General features: G+C 43.3%; 1 protein-coding gene and 1 long non-coding RNA gene across 2 annotated transcripts in view; one reads left to right on the forward strand and one right to left on the reverse strand.

Moving 5' to 3' along the window:
* LOC135765263 (uncharacterized) overlaps window positions 1-26939 on the forward strand; it is a 612169-nt gene that overhangs the window by 125555 nt on the left and 459675 nt on the right. The window lies entirely within an intron of this gene.
* rho (rhodopsin) lies at window positions 23471-24960 on the reverse strand. Its single transcript, XM_065271389.1, has one exon. The coding sequence runs from the start codon at window positions 24892-24894 to the stop codon at window positions 23830-23832; it is 1065 nt and encodes a 354-aa protein (XP_065127461.1). The 5' UTR covers window positions 24895-24960; the 3' UTR covers window positions 23471-23829.

Genomic DNA, 26939 nt, shown 5'->3' on the forward strand with positions numbered 1-26939 from the left:
ATTGGAAACATTCCTCAGAGATTTTGGTCCATATTCACATGATAGCATCACACAGTTGCTGTAGATATGTAGGCTGCACATCCATGAAGCGAATCTCTGGTTCCACCACATCCCAAAGGTGCTCTTTTGGGTTGAGATCTGGTGACTGTGGAGGCCATTTGAGTACAGTAAACTCATTGCCATGTTCAGGAAACCAGTCTGAGATGATTTATCCTGCTGGAAGTAGCCATCAGAAGATGGGTACACTGTCGTCATAAAGGGATGGACATGGTCAGAAACAATGCTCAGGTAGGCTGTGGCGTTGACACGATGCTCAATTGGTACCAAAAGGTCTGGATGCAAAAGGAGATGAATGAAAATGAGTGTGTTTGGTTTCACCCGATATAAGCACACAATGTCACAGAGTTGACTTAGTGATGCATAATTGCGATTGCAGTTTTTCCAATGTAGATCTGTGTGCAAACACTTGATTTTCTCAAAAATCATTGCCGAGAAACAAGGACTTGTGAGAGTAAATCCTACTCCACAGATAATGAAGACCTTACTGTATATTATTTTGATGAGAGCGAAGGAATTGTAGATCGTTAAGGGACCAAATTTTGCACTGCAAGTAGCTATGGAGAGGTGTGTGTATGTGTCTTTGTTCTCACAACATTATCTACACAACATCCTGTGAGAACATATCTGATGATCCACACTGCTCAAAATCCAATGAGAAAAAAGTAACACTGCAACACATGCTCAGAAAAAATTAATGTGGATAAGGAAGTGCACAGTTTAGTACAGAGGGCACACAAATTAGTTTTTCACAGTTTAGCACACTGTCAAGAAAAAGAAAAGTGACTGTGTAGCACCCTGACCGCCTGGTTAGGGGAGATAAAGTGTCAAAAAAGACACAGGACACGAAGCTGCTGCAACATCATCTGAGTCTCTGTATTGTCAAACATTTATGTATTCTCATATATCAATGAAAGATATATAACAACAGATTATCTGTTTAGAGAAAACGTCTCGGTTACGGATGTAACCCTCGTTCCCTGAAGGAGGGAACGGAGACGTCACGTCGTGACCGACGAATTGGGAACTCGCTTAGAGAGACCAATCTGCTTCGTATACTACTAAAACGCCAATGAACTTGGCATTGAGATATTTGCATAATGCTGGCGCCGCCCCGCCAGGTGCCTTTATAAGCAGCAGGTGCAAATAGGGAAATTTCATCCGTAACCGAGACGTTCCCTTTCAGTCGGTCACTACGACGTCACGTCGTGACCGACGAATTGGGAATCCCTACCAAAACGCCACTAGGGGCTGACCTCTTCCAGTGTCTGTGTAAAGCCCTCCGGTTCCACTTAAGGAGGAGGAGATAGGTTTTAAGGCAGAAGGCCGGGCACTAGATGTTCCTTTAACCCCACAGAAGTGCCAGCGACTGGGAAGCGCCCTACCTGAGCGGGATAGGAACGCTGCGGAAGCCACCGCCCGTCTTAACGGCTAATGGTGGGCGAAGTCAACCGTAGTTGAGGAATAAAGACAGCCGTGGCTGTGTAAGCAAAGCAGTGCTCTGCTAAGGGAAAAGTGGGCTGGTAGGATTAACCCCACGGAAAAATACTCACAAAGGAACCCGGTGGGACACAATGTGGAGCCCGAGCCAGACACGTAGGTTCGCGAGGATACAGCTAGTGAAAGGCTGACAGCCAATGCTCCGCAACAAAGGGTGCCAAGGCAGCGGAGGAAGAACAATTCAAACCATTACGCATTTTTGTTCTGAAGGCCTTCCATACTGACACAGTTATGAAGCATCAGTTGGAGGCTGCAAGCCGACCTGCGAGACTGCTCTCCGTGCTCCCCCTGGTGAGGAAAGAACACGAGAGGATACAGGCTCGATACGAACACTGTAAAATCTAGTGAACGTATTAGGTGTCGCCCAACCCGCAGCTCTACAGATGTCTGTTAGCGAGGAACCACGAGCTAAAGCCCAAGATGAGGCAACACTCCGTGTGGAGTGCGCTCTCAAATTAAAGGGGCAAGGAATACCCTGAAGATTATAAGCCAGGGCGATAGTATCAACTATCCAATGAGACATCCTCTGCTTAGTGACAGCTTTCCCTTTCTGCTGGCCACCAACAAACAAAGAGCTGGTCTGAGGTCCTGAGGCTTTGCGTGCAATCCACGTAGAGTCGCAGTGCGCGTACGGGGCACAACAAAGCCATGGTTGGGTCTGCGTCCTCCGGGGGCAGCGCTTGCAAGCTCACCACCTTATCTCTGAAGGGAGTGGTGGGAACTTTGGGCACGTAGCCTGGTCTGGGTCTCAGTTGAGATGGTGGTAAATCGTACAGGGAATTCAGACCGTACGTGAGTAGAGTTCCAAAGTATTTGCTCATGTGTGAAGAAAGTTGTATTGCTGTCTATGCACGGTGTGGAGTAACTTTGCCTGTTGCAGAGCCTCTTCAAAGGTGCGCCCCTGTCTAGATCTCTGGAATCATACGTAGAAGAGAGGAGAGGGCAGCGTTCGGCTCAACTGTGACAGTGTTGAATTTCCCTGTTGTATCAGAGGCCTTGGAGAAATGCCCACGTGAAGACGTCTTACCACGAAAGGTCTGTGAGTAATTCCATCTACTGTGTACATGTTAGTCCATCACAAGCCACCGCCCACAAGTAACATTTGAGGTTGAAGCGTCCGAGGATCGAGACCCTGAAGAGTCAGGGGTATGGGTTTCCTGTCACCTGTGTTATACTTACCATTGTGTTTCAGCCACGAACCCTCTAAAGGAGGAAACTACGAGCCCAGTTACCTGAGAGGTACCTACCGTATCCACTGCTACCAGCCACCTGTAAGAGAGAAAGGTTACAAGTATCAGTGAAGTGTCATTCTGTGTTGCAGCCACAAACCCTCTAAAGGAGGAACCTACGAGCCCAGTTACCGAGAACCATGGACCCTCTAAAAGAGGAAACTACGAGCCCAGTTACCTGAGAACCACGAATCCCCCCCCCATTACCATTTTAAATATTTAAATAAAAGTTGTTAAATTTATTTCTTGTCTGACTGGTCCTTGGGGTGTTTTGGGACCTCCTCGGGGTGGAACTAGGGGGAGCGTGACCCGCGACAGGGGCGGTCCGCTCCCCCGACCTGTGACACACACGTCTGTGTGGTTACACTCAGCGGTTTAGTCTAGGTGCTAGTGATAAGCAGGAATGTAAGAAGCCAAAAATCACATAACAGGGGAATTACTTTGCTAATTATTCAGAACAAGCTAAACATTTTGAGTTAGACTTTTGGTGAGGTAGTCATCATGCACTGAACCTTACATGTTTGTACAATCTAACCACACAGAAGTATTGAACAAAAACAACATGAGGGTGGAAATTCGTCCTCAGAAAAAAATTACCTTAGCGACAAGAATACTGTTTGGCTCTGTAGCTAACTATCATCTGAAACAACACAATCAAGTATAAATACACAAACTCAGAAGCTACCAATGAACACAATTATATATAAAATTTATAATCTTCCTCCTGTCATACTTTCTACATCTTTAGTAGACTAAACATTTTAGATCAAACATTTGCGATTTACATGTCTTCAATTGCAATGCTCAAATCAGAACAAGAATGCTACCGATAACTAGCGATAGCATGATAACCATCGAGAACTAGCATGTTGACGTTTACTATATACCAGATTGATAATTCGCTCCTCTACTAAAATTACTTGATTCATGAAGATAAATGGAGGACCAGATAGCTTCCATAACATAGTCAGGCAGTACTTTAGTACTTACTAGTCCAACAGCATGACGGCCAAGGCAGCATCGATCGGGCAGCCCTCATCCTCCTTTAGCTCATGCCAGTGAGTGAACGCTGTACCCTGTTTTCACTCTCCCGTGTTCTCTTCCGAGAGTTCTCCGACGAAACCTTTGCCTTCTTGGGTTTCGTTGCTGCTTCGGCCATAACAACATACACCCATGTGACACCACAAACAAACGCTGTTAGGCTCTCACGTTCGAACTTGACTAAATGGGGGTGGTGCGGAAGTGGTGTATGCCCATAAAGCAGTCAAATTTTGCAGTTCTTTTTGTGCTCAGGCTACTAACCACACCCCAAAGTTCCGTAGTACCAGTAAAAGCGAAACAGACCCCGTCAGGCTATGGCATACATGTCATTCAACCTATTGTAAGTCAATGTACCATCACAAGGGTCTTGGAAATATATTATGAAGGTTGCTTTAAGGGAAGGATGAATAGATCAGATTGATCAGCTTCTTCGCTTGCTGTGTGGTGATGTCCAAAAATATTACAGGTAAATACAAGTTAATTTTATAAATTTTGTAATGATGCTAAATTGGTATTACAGAAATCATGTGACCAAGTCATGGTACCCTGATTATATATTGCATATATACACTCACCGGCCACTTTATTAGGTACACCCTACTACTACCGGGTTGGACCCCCTTTTGCCTTCAGAACTGCCTTAATCCTTCGTGGCATTGATTCAACAAGATATTGGAAACATTCCTCAGAGATTTTGGTCCATATTCACATGATAGCATCACACAGTTGCTGTAGATATGTAGGCTGCACATCCATGAAGCGAATCTCTGGTTCCACCACATCCCAAAGGTGCTCTTTTGGGTTGAGATCTGGTGACTGTGGAGGCCATTTGAGTACAGTAAACTCATTGCCATGTTCAGGAAACCAGTCTGAGATGATTTATCCTGCTGGAAGTAGCCATCAGAAGATGGGTACACTGTCGTCATAAAGGGATGGACATGGTCAGAAACAATGCTCAGGTAGGCTGTGGCGTTGACACGATGCTCAATTGGTACCAAAAGGTCTGGATGCAAAAGGAGATGAATGAAAATGAGTGTGTTTGGTTTCACCCGATATAAGCACACAATGTCACAGAGTTGACTTAGTGATGCATAATTGCGATTGCAGTTTTTCCAATGTAGATCTGTGTGCAAACACTTGATTTTCTCAAAAATCATTGCCGAGAAACAAGGACTTGTGAGAGTAAATCCTACTCCACAGATAATGAAGACCTTACTGTATATTATTTTGATGAGAGCGAAGGAATTGTAGATCGTTAAGGGACCAAATTTTGCACTGCAAGTAGCTATGGAGAGGTGTGTGTATGTGTCTTTGTTCTCACAACATTATCTACACAACATCCTGTGAGAACATATCTGATGATCCACACTGCTCAAAATCCAATGAGAAAAAAGTAACACTGCAACACATGCTCAGAAAAAATTAATGTGGATAAGGAAGTGCACAGTTTAGTACAGAGGGCACACAAATTAGTTTTTCACAGTTTAGCACACTGTCAAGAAAAAGAAAAGTGACTGTGTAGCACCCTGACCGCCTGGTTAGGGGAGATAAAGTGTCAAAAAAGACACAGGACACGAAGCTGCTGCAACATCATCTGAGTCTCTGTATTGTCAAACATTTATGTATTCTCATATATCAATGAAAGATATATAACAACAGATTATCTGTTTAGAGAAAACGTCTCGGTTACGGATGTAACCCTCGTTCCCTGAAGGAGGGAACGGAGACGTCACGTCGTGACCGACGAATTGGGAACTCGCTTAGAGAGACCAATCTGCTTCGTATACTACTAAAACGCCAATGAACTTGGCATTGAGATATTTGCATAATGCTGGCGCCGCCCCGCCAGGTGCCTTTATAAGCAGCAGGTGCAAATAGGGAAATTTCATCCGTAACCGAGACGTTCCCTTTCAGTCGGTCACTACGACGTCACGTCGTGACCGACGAATTGGGAATCCCTACCAAAACGCCACTAGGGGCTGACCTCTTCCAGTGTCTGTGTAAAGCCCTCCGGTTCCACTTAAGGAGGAGGAGATAGGTTTTAAGGCAGAAGGCCGGGCACTAGATGTTCCTTTAACCCCACAGAAGTGCCAGCGACTGGGAAGCGCCCTACCTGAGCGGGATAGGAACGCTGCGGAAGCCACCGCCCGTCTTAACGGCTAATGGTGGGCGAAGTCAACCGTAGTTGAGGAATAAAGACAGCCGTGGCTGTGTAAGCAAAGCAGTGCTCTGCTAAGGGAAAAGTGGGCTGGTAGGATTAACCCCACGGAAAAATACTCACAAAGGAACCCGGTGGGACACAATGTGGAGCCCGAGCCAGACACGTAGGTTCGCGAGGATACAGCTAGTGAAAGGCTGACAGCCAATGCTCCGCAACAAAGGGTGCCAAGGCAGCGGAGGAAGAACAATTCAAACCATTACGCATTTTTGTTCTGAAGGCCTTCCATACTGACACAGTTATGAAGCATCAGTTGGAGGCTGCAAGCCGACCTGCGAGACTGCTCTCCGTGCTCCCCCTGGTGAGGAAAGAACACGAGAGGATACAGGCTCGATACGAACACTGTAAAATCTAGTGAACGTATTAGGTGTCGCCCAACCCGCAGCTCTACAGATGTCTGTTAGCGAGGAACCACGAGCTAAAGCCCAAGATGAGGCAACACTCCGTGTGGAGTGCGCTCTCAAATTAAAGGGGCAAGGAATACCCTGAAGATTATAAGCCAGGGCGATAGTATCAACTATCCAATGAGACATCCTCTGCTTAGTGACAGCTTTCCCTTTCTGCTGGCCACCAACAAACAAAGAGCTGGTCTGAGGTCCTGAGGCTTTGCGTGCAATCCACGTAGAGTCGCAGTGCGCGTACGGGGCACAACAAAGCCATGGTTGGGTCTGCGTCCTCCGGGGGCAGCGCTTGCAAGCTCACCACCTTATCTCTGAAGGGAGTGGTGGGAACTTTGGGCACGTAGCCTGGTCTGGGTCTCAGTGAGACAGCAGGACCAAACTAAAAGCACGAATCGTCAACAGAGAATGCATGTAAATCCCCTACTCTCTTCATGGAGGCCAATGCTATCAGGGTCAGAGTTTTCATTGAAAAAACATCAGACTCGTAGACTGCAAAGGCTCAAAATGGAGACCTGAAGGCTTCAGCACCATGGACAGGTCTCAGGAGGAAAGAGGGAGGGCGCGAGGGGTTTAGCCTGCGAGCGCCTCTTAAAATGTAATAATTAAATCATGCTGGCCAACTGATCTGCCGTTGATAAGAGAGTGATGAGCAGAAATAGCGGCGATATCAACTTTAATGGCGGAGGGACAGCCTACCATCTAACCTATGTTAAAGATATAAAAGCACAATGTTAATGGGCATTCTCTGGGGTCCTCGCGTTGCGAAGAGCACCGGGTGACGAAAAAGGTTTCTTTAAGCGCGTAAGCCCGTCTTGTGGACGGTGCTCGAACCGCGTCGATGGTGTTAGATACCACTTGCGATAAATCACCTAAACCTTGCGCGCGCTCAACAACCATACATGGAAATACCACAGGTCGGGGCGCGGGTGCCATAATGTGCCCCTTCCTTGAGAAAGAAAGTCTTTCCTCAGGGGAAATCGTCAGGGAGGGGCTGTCGCGAGGAGCATTAACTCTGAAAACCAATCCAGTACGGGGCGACTGATAAAAGGCTCTCCTCGTCCTGCCTGACTTTGCACAGTGTCTGCGCAATAAAGCTCACTGGAAGGAATGCGTATTTACGCGCCCCCCGCGGCCAGCTGTGTGCCAACGCATCCACGCCGAGGCTGCCCTCGGTTAGTGAATAAAATAGGCGACAGTGGGTATCATCCGGCGACGCAAACAGATCTATCTACGCACAACCGAACTTCTTCCAAATTAGCTGGACCGTCTGGAGGTGGAGTCGCCATTCGCCGGGGGCGCAGCTCGGGAAGCGCGTCTGCCACTGTATTGAGCGAACCCGGGATGTAAATGGCACGAAGGGACCTCAGATGCTTCTGACTCCAAAGGAGGAGATGACGAGCGAGATGCGACAGGTGACGAGAGCGCAAAACCGCCTTAACGGTAAATAACGCAACAGTCGCAATGTTATTGGTGTCGGCTATTACATCCTTCCCTCGCATCTCCATAGCGGAGCGTACAAGTCCCAGATATACAGCGCACCGCTCGCGGCAGTTGGGGTGCTATGCACACCCCTGAGACTGCAAGCCCGTCATACGTGGCTGATCATCCCGTGCTGAGGGCATTGCAATATACAGAATGCCAGGAGACCCCTCAGGGGCATATCTTCTATCGGAAATGCCGGGTCTACCACAGGGAAAAATTTAAATGACACGCAGGTGCAATGTTTACACGGTGTATGTCGGTGTGCCACGCTCTCCTCGAGACTCGATCGTAAGCCAATGCTGAAGCGGTCTCATATGAAGCAGCTCGGGCGGCGTCACAGCCGCAGCATGCTGTCATATGTCCAGGAGCTTCTGAAATTGTTTCAGAGGGACCGCGTACTTCCCTCGAATTAAACCGAGGCAAGTCAGAACTGACTGGTTGCGCGCTCTTGTTAAACACGCCAATTAGTCGATCGAGTCTTATTTCCATACTGAGAAAAAGGATCCTCTGCACGGGGCAAAGTTGCTCTTTCCCAGTCGACCTGAAGACTTAAACGAGCGAGATGCCGAAGCATTAACTCTCTGTGTTCGCGCACGTCTGCCAAGAACGGGCTATTATAAGTCGACATAGAAAAAAGCAGAATGCGAACAACGCTCTCTCTCTGACATTTTAATGCCGTGACTACACATGGAGACACGGAGAGAGAGAGAGACAGCTCGAATGGTGTACTTAGTATTAATATGCCCACCCCACGACGCAGAGCGAAAAACGGTCTAAAGCGAGGGGAGATGGACACATAAAGTACATGTCTTACAGGTCTAAGGCTGCAAACCGATCTGAATATTGAAATACGAGCCTCGGCGTTATCATCCAAAAAGAACACCTTCGTAGAGCCGGTGCGTAAATCAAATCGATCGTAACCCGCCGCGTATTTTGGGTACTATGAGATAAAGGCTGGAAAAACCCTATCATCATCATCTCGGTAAGAGGGACCGGCTCGAACATCCTTCGCCAACAGGATATCGACTTTTGCACGCAGTACATGTGCATCGGACGCTTTCACTACAGTGAAACGAAAGCCCGAATTTTGGGGTGTGCCGGATTCGTAACCAAGGCAGATCGTGCGTAAAACCCAACGAAACGGGCTGGGAACTGAAGCCAAGCACCCAGGCACCGTACGAGGATAAATAACGACACTATCGAAGTACCCGCGGTGGGGCAGCGAAGCGAGACAGGTGGGGACTGCCGGTGCGTCTGCTGTGACAGCATAAACATCTACAGTACGTGTGTGTGACACTGACCTGAGCCCGCTGAGGGTAACGGTCATCTGGTCTCCTCTACGGAGAGCGCAGACTCCGATGAGGGTGCTGGTGGTCCGGTCTCCTCAGCGGAGAGCTCGGACTCCTCAGGTCACCCGCTGGCGATAGAGGAGAGGTAGGGGAGCTGGTGTGTACCCGCTCACGGCTCTTTCGATCCTCCGGAGACCTAGAGAGGGAAGAGGAATGCACTCTTATGTGTGGTTAAGTGGGTAGCGGCCGAACAGCCGGTGGAACATATGCAAACCAAGGATTTTCCACCCGACCCTCTATCGGGGGAAGGAGCTCCATCTCCTGAAGAGTGATCCTCTGCCAATCCGGGTCGCCCTTCACTGGCCACTTAAACTCCCGAATTTCACGGGAAGCGGCTAAGCGGGCGGGGCGAGCTGCTGACGACCGGTTCCCCTGCGCTGCCGAGATGGGGTCCGAGGAGGGGAACGGAGGTGGTCGCCGCAGGACGCCGACGGCGAGAGGCAGACTGAGGAGCCGGCGTGGTGGACCAAGGGCAGCTCTCTTCCGCCGGGGCATGACCTAGGAGATCGCCTCAGTCTGCGCAGCAGAGCTGTACGACTCCCCTGGCTTGCCGAAGAGGCCGGTCTGTGAGACAGGAGCATTCAAGTTGTTCTCGTCTGCGTCCGTCATGTCAGCCAGACACAGCCAAAGGTGGCGATCTTGAACCACTGTGGTGGACATCGCACGACTGAAGGTCGCGGCCTCCCTCGTAAATCCTTGGTGAGCCTGCAGCAACGTTATTGCGTGCAGGGCCGAAGCCGCCTCTCCGGCATGCCTGATGGGCAGCGTCCGTAACCGGACGACTGTCTACAAACACGGGAGGGAAGGGTTGGGTGGTCCCTCCAGGAACACATCCCGCTCCACTGAAGGGGTCCCCGCCTTTAGCGGCTCCGTTGGTGAGGGAGGTGAGGGGTGAAAGCTGAACGGCCGGATGGCCGCAAATCACGTCAGCTCTTCGTGCCGTCGGGAAAGAAAGGCACAGGAGGAGAGGACCGAGAGGCCCGAGCAGCTCCGAAGTACCAATCCTGTGGGCGGGACGGTTCGGGCGGAGAGGGGTTAACCTTTCCAACTCTACTGTCTCCGCCGCTCGAGCGGGCACGGCCGCCATCTCCGGAACGACTCTGCCTCGAAGGAAAAATGGACACCCCTCTGATGCTGCAGAAGTGACGGGACCAGAAGGAGGTCCAATGGATTCGGCAGACATCGTAGAACACGACTCTGCAGTCTCCACCGGAGCCTCAACCGGCTGAGGATGAGAAGGCCGGTAGGTGGAGGACGCATCCTCCGTCCTACTCAGCGTAGTGACGCGAAGGGCGCCCTGCGAGCGCTTGACAGCCGCACCATGGCGGCGTCAGCACTGCAAAGGCACGGACAGCGTTCCCGTAGAAACGACAGTCGTCTCCGCAATCCAAGAGGGTTATGCTCTCACAGAGAGAACAGAAACTCTCCACGAACGCAGCCCCGGAGTGCTCGATGCCTGAGCACGAAGACAGCGCTCGTGACCGTCACTGGAACCCTTATACTTCTCGCATCCAAGATCGCACGGGCGAAAAGCTATCCTGAAAAGGACGCTGATCTCCGCATATACGAGAGAGTGGCTGCCTTTAAAAAGACACAAAGCTCTCTCGTATCACTCTTTTAGGGAATTTCACTCAGATGCTTAGTTGATGAGCGCACAGGAAGGCAACGCACACACTAAACTCAAAACAATAAACAGATGTAGAGCCGTGGAATAAGCGAAGCGTCCGCTGTGATACTGCTAGTTCAACCAACTTCAGCAATCAAATCCCAACAGAGTAAAGTAGCTTCTCAGTAGCAGATAAAGCCGGCTTTCGAAGCGAAAAAGCTAATTTCCCTATTTGCACCTGCTGCTTATAAAGGCACCTGGCGGGGCGGCGCCAGCATTATGCAAATATCTCAATGCCAAGTTCATTGGCGTTTTAGTAGTATACGAAGCAGATTGGTCTCTCTAAGCGAGTTCCCAATTCGTCGGTCACGACGTGACGTCGTAGTGACCGACTGAAAGGGAACACCATATACAGAAAGAAAACAGAATTACTCACATACTTGAATTACAATTAACATTAATAGTACTATGTACTTTATTTTGCATATAATATTCACATATAGTAATATGTCTCAACATTTATAAACATATGTATCATTTACCATGTCTTTAACTCTTTCAAACTTTTTAAACTAGCTCAAGCATTATAACATGTCAGCCAAACACACATATTACACACACAAACAAATGTTACACTTTCTCTTATGAACCAACAGATTCCCTTTCCTAAAACACTGTCATTTTCAGTTGAATCAGAAAACACAAGAGTGATCACATAACATCACATCACATAAGCCCAAATTGGGGCCAGGTACAGGACAACTGGATATACAATCAAATAATACAAAGTGAAGTCCGCACGCTGAAAAGAACTGCTCCAAACAAATGTTTATTTTAAAAGCAACGTTTCGACCCTCAGGTCTTCATCAGGCACAATCTCGATGTATTCTTTAAATAAAAAACAGTTGCTCCCCTTAATAAGACAAAAGGTGTGTTCGACATCGGCTGTGGCTTGATGTAACCGATCGGCGAGATAAGCCGTGTTCAGGCGGGGAGGAGCTAAAAACGGAGACGTAAAGTCGGACACGCTGTGGTTCCCGTAGTTTGCTGCATTTACATCAGGCATGGCTGATCACGTGGCGTTTGCTTACTTTATCGCAGACGAGCTGTAAGCGATAGAAATTCCTTTATTCTTGCATGAAATTGAGCACAACGAGCAACGAAGGTGAGCAGGATAAATGTAAAAAGTATTCATTTACATACTTTAATAAACAATATACATTATTGTTATAGTTTATTTAGTTTATTGTTTAGTAGTCTAGAATCTGAAACCTACATCAAATAAAATACTGTGTGGCAAACCAAATAAGTGACCGAATTGTTAAAGCTTTACAATGTATTGTTGATTTAATGAATTTAATAAAGAAATATGGCTTCTGTAATCAATGGTGGCTTGCCTGATTGTTTAAATATAAAGAAATTCTAATTCTATTTACACAAAGAAATAATGTGCTTTTATTACAATAGTAACAATCAGGTATACCATAATTATTTGATTAAAATCCTAGTTCAACATAAACCTTGAATTAGATTTTTACCTGTGTTTTCAGTTCCACATAATATATGTGAGTATAATTCCGTTTTCTGATATATAGAATGGTTCCAAAAATAATGAATTTTGTGGAGGATGTTGTCCCTCTCTACAGTCTCTCAGAATTTAGAGGTTATTTCAGGCTTTGCAGAGAACAAGTGGAGGTGTGTGTACTAGACAATATAAAATTAATTTACTAATTTCAAGTATTAGCACGTTGTCTTGATAGCCTATTTTCTACCTTTGCAGGATGTCATTACCACCCTTGGTCCTGTTTATATGAATTTACAGCAGACCAAACTGCCACTCATAAACAGTGTTCTTGCCTGCCTTTGGACATTGGCCAATCAGGATTCATATCGTGGGGTGGCAGATAGATTCAACATAACAAAATCCACTCTTGCCAAGCATCTCCATGAGTTTTGTTGCTATGTTAATACATACTTGGCCCATCACATTTCCTGGCCCAAAGGCCAAAGCCTGGAGATGTCAAAGTCAGGGTTTGATGCAGCAGGTTTCCCCAACACTGTATGTGCAGTGGATGGGTGTCACATTCCTATAATGAGACCCCATTGTGATAATCCCCTAGCATACCTGAATAGGAAACAGTTTTATTCAGTAAATTTAACTGGGTTTTGTTACAGCCAACGGCGCTTTTGTCACATCAGTGTGGGTCACCCTGGAACTTAGAATTGCTAAAGTTTCCCACATGTAAAAAGTGTTTAACACATAGCTGATTGATAAAGGCAGGATTTATTTGGAAAAAAACTATTGCACTTTAATGAACATTAGAGTAAATGTGATAATCTAGAAAATATATTTTGATTGAAGTAGTTTATCATTTACAAATTGTAAAACTTGGGAACATAAATATATTGTAGGAGAAAGTGTCTACTACAATATATTTATGTTCCCAAGTTATACAATTTGTAAATGACAAACTAATTCAATCAAAAATATATTTTAGTATACAATTTGTGAAAGTATAAATCAAAAGAGAGACTACATAATCTTTACGGTATCATTTTATTCAGGTTTATTTGGGTTTTGCAGAAGTTTTATAATTTGGTCTTGTCGTTTTCCCATTTTTTTTAGTTCCTCCACAATGGTTCTTAAGCTGGTCAAAAGCTTTCTCTCAAACGATCGCCTGTGTCTCTCCTTTAGCCGCCGCCATTTCTCCAGGTCTGGCCTCACAAGGGACTCGAGCACAGCAGTCCTTCTCTCTGCATGTGCTTCATAAGAATCGAGAAATTGTGAGGGTTGTGGTCGTCTCTGCCTGCTGCTGAGGCCTGTGTTGTGCATTGCAGAGGTTCCTGGCTGTGCATCCATCACAACACCTGATGGCTGGTCTTGAGTAGTGGGCCTGCTTTCAGAGGATGCTTCTTCCAAACCCAGAGGAGTGGATTGAATGGTACCAGGTGGTGCAGTACCAATTCCTGATGACCCAAATAAATCATCCATTTGCTGAGGGATGGAAAAGGGCATGTGAAAAGTAGAGTGAAAAAAAGACCAATATTTCAGTCTTAAGACATGAATATTATTTTTGTAAAATGAATTATAAGGTCTTAAACTTACTGTAAAGTACTCCCAGGTGTGCCTCCCCTCCCCAGTTGCACGGCGCCGGTCCTTTACTCGCTTATGTGGTTAACATGTTTGCTACTTTTTTTTCTAATTTTCTCACTTGACAATTTATACCCATTTTGTGCAAATGTGTTTGCAATTTTTAATAGAAAGCCATTTTGTTCCTAAAGTAAAGTTGCTGATGAGTCCTTGTTAACTCCAGTAGGAAGAGTGTCATTTTTTGGAGGTTTGGAGCACAGGCTGGGAGAGCTGTTTGGGAGAAAGCTGTAGATGTGGTCATTGTCACTTAAGAAATGTGTTTACAGGATGTGCTTGTTCATCAAGTAAATGTGTACCTGGTTTTGTTTCAACGGCTGATACTTTCTTCATCACAGAGGAAAGGAACATTTGATCTGGAGAAAAAAAATCAATAAAAAACTTATTCCATAGTTCTGATGTTTACTTACCATTCTTCATCCTTTCAGCAATGTCTTTGGAAACGGTTAGAGTGAAAACATTACCTTTGCTGTCTGCCACATTAATCTTTACATTGTCCATTTTGTTTTGTTACATAGGGTAATGCAGTTTCTTTATATAACCAAATGAACCATGGGACAATAGTCAACACCTGTTCCATTCATTATTACTTATAGTTAACAACAAATGCAATTACCATTTTAAGTCAACTTTCAGTTTAGCTTTCAATTAGCAGTGATTGCCATTGTGTTTTTATGATTTATAGATTAAGTAGCTTTATGGATTCACAAACTTTAGTAGTGTGGATGGTGTTTTGGAAGGGTGTCAAAAGAGAAACAAGCTAGTAAATAAACTGAGAACATATTGAATTTATGACTAAAAATCAGATTAATTACATGGGTGTTTCTCCTACTAGAAAATGGTAAAAGTAATTAATTAATAAACCAATTCACTGATGGTTATGAGTATGAGTTATGTATGTGTTTTTCTTTATTTAGAAAGTTTCAGCAGCATGATTTACACTACTTTCTGCACATATTTTGTTGTTCCCTCCAATAACCTAAGCTCTTTGAAACATCTTTAAAAAAAACCCATTAAATTTAGTACAATTCTTATGTATTTCGATCGTGATGTACACCAACTCCATTAAAGTGAACAGAGTGTTGTCTTGTCTTGTTTATTTGAAGATGCAACTTGTCAAAAATGTGCAGATATATAATGATCATAGCAATAGAAACTACAGAATATGAAACCACAAGAATAAAAAGAGGAACATAATGTATTATGCATTATTTGTATAGGAAGATATACAATCATGAACACATCAAATTATGTGTTTAAGATTGACATTTGAGTTATTCTATTAAAAAGTATGAATACTGTAAAAGTTTGTATGAAAATTAAGTCCAAAATAAACCTATACACAAACCCTTTATAAACAATATGAATCAAATAACAATAATGTAAAATTGTACTGTTTTGAAAGTCCCTGCATGAGTGGAACTGAAGAGGCTTACAGCATCTGTTTTTACAAGAATAGAGTTCAAAATAAGCATATATTATTTAAATACCAATGTCATGGGGTTTATGTTTTTATCTATCTTATTTTGATGAACATGACACAATATAACATCACGACTACATGAAAAGAGCTTTAAGTGTTATAAAAATACAGATTTGTGAGCATTTGTGGAACTGAGGGCGTGAAAATACACACGAAACACATGTGATTGTTGTCATGTGGTGAATCCGACCAATCCTGAAACAGCTGTGTCGTCATTACAGCCCGTGCAGCTCCTCTTCGCGAACTGCGCTGGCTAACTCAGGCGGCTGATCTAGAACCGCTCTCGAGGTACTTAAAAACCGACACAGTCACGTGCCTGCAGCGCCAGCTTAAGTCGGACAAAGTTGCTAACCGGAATGCACTGCTTCATGTCAGCCGCCGATCGGTCTGCGCAGCGCCGCATGAAGTCGAACACACCTAAGGTGTGTTCGACATCGGCTGTGGCTGGATGTAACCGATCGGCGAGATTAGCCGCGTGCAGGCGGGGAGGAGCTGAAAACGGAGACGTGAAGTCGGACGCGCTGTGGTTCCCGTAGTTTGCTGCATTTACGTCAGGCATGGCTGATCACGTGCCGTTTGCTTGCTTAATCGCATTAAACATGATTTGTAAGATGTAAACTACATAAAAAGTGAATTATACTGTTTTGAATGTCCGTGTATGAGCATGAGTGGAACTGAAGAGGCTTACAGCATCTGTTTTTACAAGAATAAAGTTTAACAGAAGCATAAATTATTTAAATACCAATGTAGTGGGGTCTACGTTTTTGTATCCATTTTATTTTGATGAAGATGACACAATATAACATCGCGACTACATGAAAAGAGCTTTAACTGTTATAAAAATACAGATTTGTGATCATTTGTGGAACTGAGGGCGTGAAAATACACACGAAACACACGTGATTGTTGTCATGTGGTGAATCCGACCAATCTTGAAACAGCTGTGTCGTCATTACAGCCCGTGCAGCTCCTCTTCGGGAACTGCGCTGGCTGACTCAGGCGGCTGATCTCGAACCGCTCTCGCGGTACTTAAAAACCATATGACACAGTCACGTGCCTGCAGCGCCAGCTTAAGTCGGACAGAAATACTAACCGGAATGCACTGCTTCAAGTCAGCCGCCGATCGGTCTGCGCAGCGCCGCATGAAGTCGAACACACCTCTATACTCACTGGGAAGTCATGTGACAGGAACAGATCATGTGACAGATACACTCAGAATACATATCATATAACAAGAAAACAAATAACAAACATTATAAAAATTATTATAAAAATGGCTTTATATCAAAATCCTCATTTAACCCTAATGGTGACAGATTATTTAAAGAATAAATCCAAAAACATTCTCTCTGTAATAATTTCTTATCATAGTCTCCACCTCTTGATGGTTTCGTTACCTTTTCTTTACCAACGTACTGTAACACACTGACATTATGACCCATTGTCTAAAATGAAACGCTATGGGACTACGCATATCACCGGTCCTAATGTTACTGCGATGTACACAAATATGATTGCATAATTGTCTGGATGTTTTACTCACGTATGCAAGGCCACACGGGCAGCGAATTAAATAAATAACATGGGTAGAGGCACAGGTGATAGTGCCCCGTATAGGAATATCGCGACCAGTGTGTGGATGACTGAAAGATTTACATTTGTGTGTAAAAGCGCACTGGGCACAATTACCACACCTATAGTTTCCTGGAGAAAGAGTTGGAATACCTTTAATGCGTGCAGGATATTCAGATTTTACCAACCATTCACGGAGGTTGTCTTGACATTTAAAAACTAATTTTGGACTGTTTTTAAAAATGCCAGACTATGACCACTAGAAATAATATGCCAGTGTTTTTTTTTTATTCTACGAAACTCCGCAACCAAAGATGAGTACTTCGTCGTGCAAATGGGAGCATTGAAGGCTTGCATTTTATTATTACTTTTATTTTGTAAACACTGCATTTGAGATGTATCATTGAACTTCTGTTTGGCATTTTCTATCCATTCCATACGGTAACCACAATTCAAAAATCTTTTAGTTAACTGATTAGATTGGTAAGTATATGACTCATCTGTGCTGCACACTCAACGCACACGTTTAAACTGACTAATAGGTAAACTCTTAACTAGTGGTCTAGGATGGAAACTATCCCCTCTCAAAATAGTATTTCGATCCATAGGTTTACGATATAGAATGGTATGGAGTTTGCTGTCACATTTGTATACTCGAACATCAAGAAAACTGATGCTAACAGAGTCATATTCCATAGTGAAATGCACATGCTCATTCCTTGAATTAAGATAATTTAGAAATGACAACATCTCTGCAGATGTAGCCTTGGTAATCATAAAAATGTCATAAAAATACCGTTTGTAGAACAAAATCTTAGGGAAAAAGAAATTTGACTCATTCAGAATAAAATCTTTTTCAAAAATTCCCATATACAAGCAAGCATAGTTTGGTGCCATTTTACTACCCATTGCAGTACCTTTAATTTGTAAGTAAAAATCGTCCTGAAAACGAAAAAAGTTGTTACAGTAGTTAAGACGATGTTCGCTAAGTCCAATAAACATGCTGTGCTATGTTTTTCATGTGCAGGTCTTTTTTTAAGAATTGTTCTAAAGCACCTAAACCTTCAATGTGAGGAATATTGGTATATAAACTCTGATCATCAAAGGTAGCCAAGAGCACATCATCTATAGCAAAATCAACACAAAATAGTGATTCAATAAAATCCATAGAGTCTCTGACATAGGAAGACAACATAGGTACAAAAGGTTTAATGTAATAATCCACATAAGAGGAGATTTTTTTCAGTAAGACTACCAATATCACTCACTATTGGGCGACCTTTTAAAGGGGTGTCTAATCCTTTGTGAACCTTAGGCAAAGTGTATATAATGGGTATTATTGGAAAATCTACCTCAATGCAGGTTTTTAATTTGTTAGTTGGATCAGCAGGTAAAGATTGATAAAAAGTATGATCATTCAATTTTCTACGAATCTCTTGTTCATAATCCGAAGCACGTTGAAGTACAATCGCTCCACCCTTATCTGCAGGAAGCACTATCACCATATTATCTTTGCCAAGATCAAGTAAAGCGTCACTCTCCTTTTTCGACAAGTTATTGTAAACCTTATACTGCCTTTTGATCTTAAGAGCAGTCTTTACATCACATTCCACAAGCATACAATAGGTATCTAAAGGGCTTGTTATAGTCGTGCGTAGGTCCAACGGCGTAGCAGCGACGGCGTAGGTTCCGCGTCGGTTTTCATTTATACTTTTGCGTGCAAACACACACGCGACCGCTGGTGGGCAGTATCCATGCGTTTAACCACAGTAGCAGTGCGCCCGTCAGAGAAGAAGAAGAAGCTTGGCAAGTTAACCCACAAACGAAGAAGAAACAGCAACTTGTTGTGTATAATTTGAGAAGATCAGCAATGATGGAAGTAAATAAACAGCGACTTTTGATGCAGTTTGAGTTAAATCACTCCTCAACTTGGCTCATCTTTGTTTTCACTGTCACAAACGGAAATACTTATGACACAGTGTTTTTTACCTGACGGGAGGGGTTCTGATGGACCAATCACAGCACTTGCGGTCCGCGTAGATCTGACGCGCTGTTAAAATTTTTGCGAGGTGCGTAGAAGAGGTTCTACGCACGACTATAAATTGCCCTTAAGGATGAATTCCTATTCTTGGGTGGAATAAAGGTGGATTTTCTTTTAAAGGGGAGACGAGTGGTGGACTGTTCAATAGTGATGCTGTCCTGTGTAGTAGCTGGTAATACATCATTAGAAGGAAGCGACTGTTCATTTGTGCCAAAGAATTCGCAAAGTCTCAAGGTTCTAAAAAAATGTTGAAAGTCAATCATAGTATCAAAATCATTAGCTTCAGTGGTGGGAACAGAGGAAAGACCCTTACTCAAAGCAGAAATGCAAGAGCTAGAAAGAGACTTAACTAAAAAATTCATTTGCGTATCCCCTGGTAGCTCCTTGTGATCCGTGGAGGTAGAGAGGAGTCTTTTTCTCTTGCCCCTTTCTGCACCTCTTCTTGGCCGATTTAATCTTCGATCTATGCGTTGACTGTCGGGCTGGATACGGCCCAAAAAAGTGGAGCCATTTCGCCATCGTACAACAGAATCTGAGTCACAATCACATGAGGTAGAAGACGCCAAGGATCTATCACCATGTAGTTGGCGTGTACGAAAACCAGCAGTAGCCGCCCGATTCCGATGGAACGTTTTAGATTCAGGTTTTCCATCCTTCCAAAAATAGATCTTGCCTTGTTGGTAATCAGCATTGTCTCTTGCAAACTTTGTACGTTTAATTGGTCTGATCTCTTTAGATAACTCAGCACGTTGACGTTCCAAATCTTTTTTGAACTATGTTAGCTTACTTTTTGTCACCATTTCACCGAGTTGAATCTCCATTTTCTTAGAATCCAATTTTGTTGACTCAAGTTGTTTGGTAGTCTCTTTACTTACCAATGCCATCAAATCAAATGAGCACTTGTTTAATATCTCACACCAACGAGTAAAAAAATCTGAGTTCTGCAACCCAAATGCAGGAGACTTTTGCAGACGTAGACCTCTTGGTATAATTTTCTGGAGGAGATAATCACTGAGATATATATATATGCAGTTGAAACAGATAGCCTAGTGCAGGGCTAGGCAACGTCGGCCTTGGAGTGCCGATGTCCTGCAGAGTTTAGCTCCAGCTCTAATCAAGCAGACCTGAACAAGCTAATCAAGGTCTAAAAAGTCACCTGAAACAGGACATCGGCACTCCAGGACTGACCTTGCCTACCCCTGGCCTAATGCATCCCAATTTTTTTTACATTAACAGATGTTGATACTTCAACTTCTACAGAAGTGTTTTAAAACCCTAGTATCTATACTTCTACTTGAGTAATGAATATGAATACTTTTGACACCACTGAATATTTTACACATTTTGGGCTTTTGGGCACTGATGCCTCAATCGCAAAGTTTCTACTCGACAGGTAAAGTTTGGCATGCTATTTGGAGAAATCCATTTAAAATCACTGCTAGTAAAAGTTGGTGTAAGCTATGATTAGTGATGCTTGCCCTGGCACAAGTCACGAACTGCGCAGACACGTTAAACATCTTAATGTATGAGTCATGCCGGCAGCAACTTGTAAACAGAGTGAAGAGAAGAACTAGGCTCGTGCATGATCTCTCGTGCACATGTTAATAGGCGTTCCCTCTCGGGAGGAGGTAGAGTATTGCGCAAGTGCAGGAGGGGTGGTTCTTTTAAAAAAAATCAGGAAAATCTTCCGCTATACCTTTAAGTAATCCTGCCCTGAGATTAGTGCTGGACAATAATTCAATATCAATATATCTCGCGGTATAATGTTTTTCGATAACGGTGATATGGTTTCTAAACACCAATATTTCGATATACATTATGGCAGTGTTTTTTAAACCCTGGGTCACAACCCTCTGGTGGGTCACGGAAATTAAAAACCAGAAAGATTTCAGAAAAATTTAACTAAAAAATTTATTAAATTTTATTATCAAAACAATAATAATAACAAAACACTTGAATAAAAGCACAGTAAAAAATCCAACAGGCACAGGTTGTTGTGCCCCCCCTACAAAGTTTTTTATTAATTTAATATATATCAAGAATACCTAAAATAAATTAAACATTGAATGTTTCATGACTTTTAATGTAATGAAATGAGGATTTTATTAAAATAGACCAGTTTCTGTGATTGGTTGTATTGCCGGGTCTCATGCGTCATTAGGCTTTAGCATATTTGTGACTTGATACTAGCAACGTGTTTTTTCGCGGCATTTTATGGATCGTGTAAAATATGGATATTAGAACATTTAGAACAAACCAGCACTGCCTGCTTCATCTGACTTCATGCAAACACAGACTGGCTCACCCCGGATTTCCACCGACTGCGGAACGGCTGCGGATCCGTTGCGGAACGGCGGCGGAGTCAATCGGTTTCCATTCAAGTCAATGTGTGTATTTCCACTGACTGCGCTCCGAATCCGTCACAGCTCCGGCCATCCGCAGCCCTCCGGCACAAATACGCAGAGCTTCTATTTTTGACGGATGCCGGACAGCTCCGCAGGGCGGAGCCATGACTTTATCGCGTGATCATACCTGAATACGCGAGAACTCGTGTTTTTTTAATTAAATATTTGCAATACAAACACACACAAATAAAGTCATTAATACAGAAACAACAAATAATAGACAAGAACAGAGCCAGTGGGAGTTTCAAATAAATACATTAAAGATAGAGCATAAATAAATGTTTTAGCAGCCTTCTTATTTTTTGAATTTTGGATGGATATGATGTACTGCTCTGTCTACGTGAGTTCTCGTGTTGTGATCTGGGCTGATATGTAAAAACGTCATAATTCAACGGAATAATGGGCAGAGACAGAACTAGGTATTGCGCGATCTTCACGTGAATTTGCGAGACCTCATGGGTCCTCGTCACTTCAGCACGCAGCCGCTCTGCAACAAATACGGATCTGGTGGGTATTGACGGACGGCGGAGTGCGGAGCCGTAACGCAGCGGAGCTGATCTGCAGCTGCTCCGCAGTCGGTGGAAATCCGGGGTCAAACTCAGAGATTAGAGGTCGAGGTGGAATTAACAAATTTACAGGACACTGTTTTAAGGAAGTTTAATGTTCGTGCACGCCGTCTTCATCTATTTTAAAGGTAAGTTAGCGTTGTTTTAAATTACGTAAGCTTAAATGTGAAGTGTGGCTATAGACCGTTAACAGCATTACGACGTGATTATGGTAAAGCGGCTTTTTTTAAAGCTAGGACGCGGTGTGCGCTGCGCTATGAAACCCATTCATTTCAATGGCTTGCGCCGCACGAGGGCGGTTTGTTGTTGCGTTGAGCAAAGATCGAGCGCAGCGGAGCTCAGCTTGCGCTCAGCTTGCGCTCACGCCGTGGTCGAAGTTCAATAGTTTTGCGCATAGTTTGTGGTCTTTTGCACTTTATACGGGAAATGAGCTGACAGTCTGTACCAGTTGTATGAGTGTGTGCTTGCACTGTATTTGTTGTTTTAATGTCTTGTTTTTGCAAGTTATTGTTGCTATTGCGTGCCCCCCCCCCTAAAAGCCAAGTGGCCCCCTGTTAGTTATGGTCTGGCGCCGGCTCTGCGGAAATGTTTGGTTGCTTGCTAAGCATAGCGTCATCGCTTAACGTTAAGACACGGTTGAGTGTGGTAGTGAGACTGACACGTTATGGTTCTGCTGTTATCTTTTAACTATTTTTGCTGCTGAAACAACAAAAACAGTCAACATTGCGTCTAAAATGTAAGTGACTAAGTATTAACTACTTTTTTAGTGAACTGTCATATGAAATCTGTAAATTTTCAACCATGACGTAAAGCTGCTTAACTGTATCCTTCTGCAATGTGTAAAGTGATCTATATGCAACAATGTCCTCAAATGATAAAATAATGTGTAACCATGTGTGTTAGCATCCCAATTAACACATGTCCATAATCTTCTTATTTGTCTTTCACTACTCCAACTTGGACCAGGATTAACACATGAGTGTAAGTACCTAATTTATGCATACAAATCTGTTATATAATCCAGCATAAAGACATAATCCAAGGTGACACTGAGACTGGCCACCCTCCTTGCCTTGGATTCAATGAGCACAAAACAAAATGTCTCAATCTTAATTTTGTCTATTAAACCTATTAACAGCTGTATCCTCTTTCGTAATTCAAAAAGGTTGCAATGATGTCTTGATTTTTAGTACATAATTTTAAACTAAAAAAATACACCACCTTTAGAACAGGAACATATACCGGTATATCACATTAGAGCTATCATCAGGAATCACTATTGTTTATTCAAATAAAAACATTTTTTGACATTTTAGAAACATCACAGGCTCAATCATAACATAAACAGATTGTGTTAATTTGCAATGTGCTTTTTATTGTTACGTTGCCTTGAATACATGCCTCTACATTCACAACAAAGCCAGTATAGAAAGGAGTCCAAAAGTAAGAGTAAATATATTTTTTCCTTTTGCTGTAATTTAAGAAGAGAAGCAAAATGAAACTTATACACAGTTACCCTGGACTCCTTGGAAGTACAGAAACTTGGACATGATCTGTCCTCTCCAATCTGTGAACCAAGTGGATTTTGTAAAAATACAAAAAAGAAAAATGACAGATACATTATTTCTGCAAGTGGTAGTGGTCACTCATTTCCCTGGGCTAAACTCTTCATAGTGTTGGTTGCTGAGCCCAAGTATATGTTGCTGCTTAGAGTGTGTTGTTTACCAGCATTTATGCTGGGGACACAGAGCTGGAAGAAACGGATGATGCCTCGGTCTTAGATGCTGTGGTGGAGGCACCCTCTTCCTCCTCAAAGGGGTTCTTGCCGCAGCACAGAGTGGTAATCATGCAGTGACGGAACTGTTTATTCAAGCAGATGTAAATACAGGGGTTGTAGACAGCAGATGTCTTGGCAAAGAAGGCTGGCAGTGTCATGAAGACAGGTCCAAATTCACTTCCCTGGTGGGTAAAAATATACCAGGCCACACCAGCATAGGGCAGCCAACAAATCAAGAAAGCAACGACCATTATTACGACCATGCGGGTGACCTCACGCTCTGCTCTCTGAGTGGTCTCAGACTCCTGCTGCTGTGCAGCAGCCTCTTTAACAGTGCAGACAAGCCGACCATAGCAGAAGAAAATAACAATAAGTGGAATGCTGAAGTGCACAATGAACATGTAGACCACAAAGGACTCGTTGTTGACGCCAGGGGCACGGGTGTAGTAGTCAACTCCACATGAGCACTGCATTCCCTCAGGGATGTAACGAGACCAGCCAAGAAGGGGAGGCACGGCACAGGTGCAGGCCATTATCCAAGTGAAGGCAACACCTATGATGGCATGGTTCTCTCCAAACCGAAAGTTGCTTATGGGCTTACAGACAACCATCCACCTCTCGATGGCCAGCACGACCAGGGACCAGAGCCCCATTTCACCACCCAGAGTAGCAAAAAAGCCTTCGAGATTGCAGCCAAGACGTCCGAAAACAAAATAGCCATGCAATGAGGTGTACATCGTTGTAGTGAAGCCGCCAAAAACCATAAAAAGGTCAGCAATGGCGAGGTTCAACAGAATGTAGTTGAGGGGTGTGCGTAGCTTCTTGTGCTCAATGGTGACATACAGTGTAAGAAAATTGACAGGGAACCCTGTGATAATGAGGAAAAACATGTAAGCAGCCAAGCAGGCATATGCCCACGGGGCCACCAGATAGTACTGAGGATACTCATATGGGCTCCTTACAACGCCGGTGGCATTGGACATAGGCACATAGAATGCCGGTCCCTCTGTACCATTCATTGCTGCGTTTCCTTGGTGTTGTCAGCCCCTTCAGTGGTAGTGTTCGGTAGGCTTCTCAGGACTGAGTAAAGAGACTGGACTGTTCTACAAACTGATGGGGTGTGTGTTCACCCTGCTTTATAGAGACTCACCTTGGATTAGACAACATTTCCAGGCTGTCAGCATAAGTCTATTTAGGCCATATCTAATAAAATAATCCCAGCTTAAGGCATATTTAAAAATGTTTTATTTTGTAACCTTTCGCCTTACCTACCGAAACCCTATCCCTATTCTTAATAATAAACATAATCCATACCAATTAAATTAATGAATTAATTGAGAATAATTTTATTTCAAATTAATTTTAATTGGTAATGCTTTATATTAGGGGTGACCCCGAATAGTCGAAGATTCGATGCATCGATAGGAGAAGCCTGATTCGACTACCAATCTCACAGTCGAATCGTCGCAGATGTGTTATGAAATGAGCATCATTCAATTTTGGCCGTATATGGGTGCACACATTATCTGATTTCACATATAACAGCTTTCTCACAATATATTAATATACAGCATATTATTATAATGCTGCAAATAATATGTGAAGTAACAGCTTTCAATAAATATTTTTAAAATGCGTTAATAAATCCAACATCCCCTGTGACCGGGCTACACAGAGGTTTCTTCGTTAATAAACCATTGCCTCTTTGTTTCTACATTTAAAAGACAAAGCTGGCAATTATATTATGGCTATACTTTTCTATTCTTTTAATATTTTATTTTATTTATAAATCACTCTGGGTTATCTGATTTAACTATTTGGCTTGTGTTTTGTTTCTGTGCACTTGAGGCATTGGGCATATTTGTTCTGCACTTTGTTACTTCTGACCTTATTTTATTAAAAAAATGTATCTATTATAAACGTAAATTCTGATCTAATTTAAGTCTTTAAATTTTGGATAGCTTTTCGTTGTATCAATGTTGCGCTATTGCGTGCTGGCCATGCTTGCGCATGTAATTTAGCCGAACGGGCTAGGTGCTCTGCGTCTCATATTTAGGAGTTCAGCAAACTAAACATTAAAAACCGGATGTTTTTCGACGGGTATACGTTTTTAAAATGTATTTATCATACATTTTGGTTATCTTGTCAAAAGTTAAACTACAAAACATTTAAGCCGTTTTTAAAATTTCGGTGATGAAACGGAAACTATCTGCACCGAACCTATTTCTGCCTGACACGAATGTCTTTCTTGTGATTTAATATTATGGTTGGTGTTCACTTTTAAATGATAGCAAAGAGATTCCTGAAATAAATAATATCATCCGGTCTTTCTGTATCTAAAGTGAATACAGAGATGATCAAAGTCAGAGCAAGCAAGCAGGTATTTCTGTGCTAAATAATAACGCATAGTCTCTATAAAATCATTAATTTCAGTGTTTTTCATTTTATAAATTAACGTTTAATGATGTAAATAAAGATTAGTTTTTATCATTTACAGTCACAATCACAAATTATTTGTCATTTCTCATATGTCGGGTTTTTTTTTGGTCATGACTGATTTGACGAGCTATATCTCCAAATTAAATAAAAACACTTAATTGTATCCGGGGTTCCCTTTCAGTCGGTCACTACGACGTCACGTCGTGACCGACGAATTGGGAACTCGCTTAGAGAGACCAATCTGCTTCGTATACTACTAAAACGCCAATGAACTTGGCATTGAGATATTTGCATAATGCTGGCGCCGCCCCGCCAGGTGCCTTTATAAGCAGCAGGTGCAAATAGGGAAATTAGCTTTTTCGCTTCGAAAGCCGGCTTTATCTGCTACTGAGAAGCTACTTTACTCTGTTGGGATTTGATTGCTGAAGTTGGTTGAACTAGCAGTATCACAGCGGACGCTTCGCTTATTCCACGGCTCTACATCTGTTTATTGTTTTGAGTTTAGTGTGTGCGTTGCCTTCCTGTGCGCTCATCAACTAAGCATCTGAGTGAATTTCCCTAAAAGAGTGATACGAGAGAGCTTTGTGCCTTGTTAAAGGCAGCCACTCTCTCGTATATGCGGAGA

Source organism: Paramisgurnus dabryanus, chromosome 11 (genome assembly GCF_030506205.2).
Source record: "Paramisgurnus dabryanus chromosome 11, PD_genome_1.1, whole genome shotgun sequence".
Taxonomy (NCBI): Eukaryota; Metazoa; Chordata; class Actinopteri; order Cypriniformes; family Cobitidae; genus Paramisgurnus; species Paramisgurnus dabryanus.

Coding starts and splice junctions, on each gene's coding strand:
- rho (XM_065271389.1), bottom strand. CDS start 24,894: ATGAATGGTACAGAGGGACCGGCATTCTATGTGCCTATGTCCAATGCC.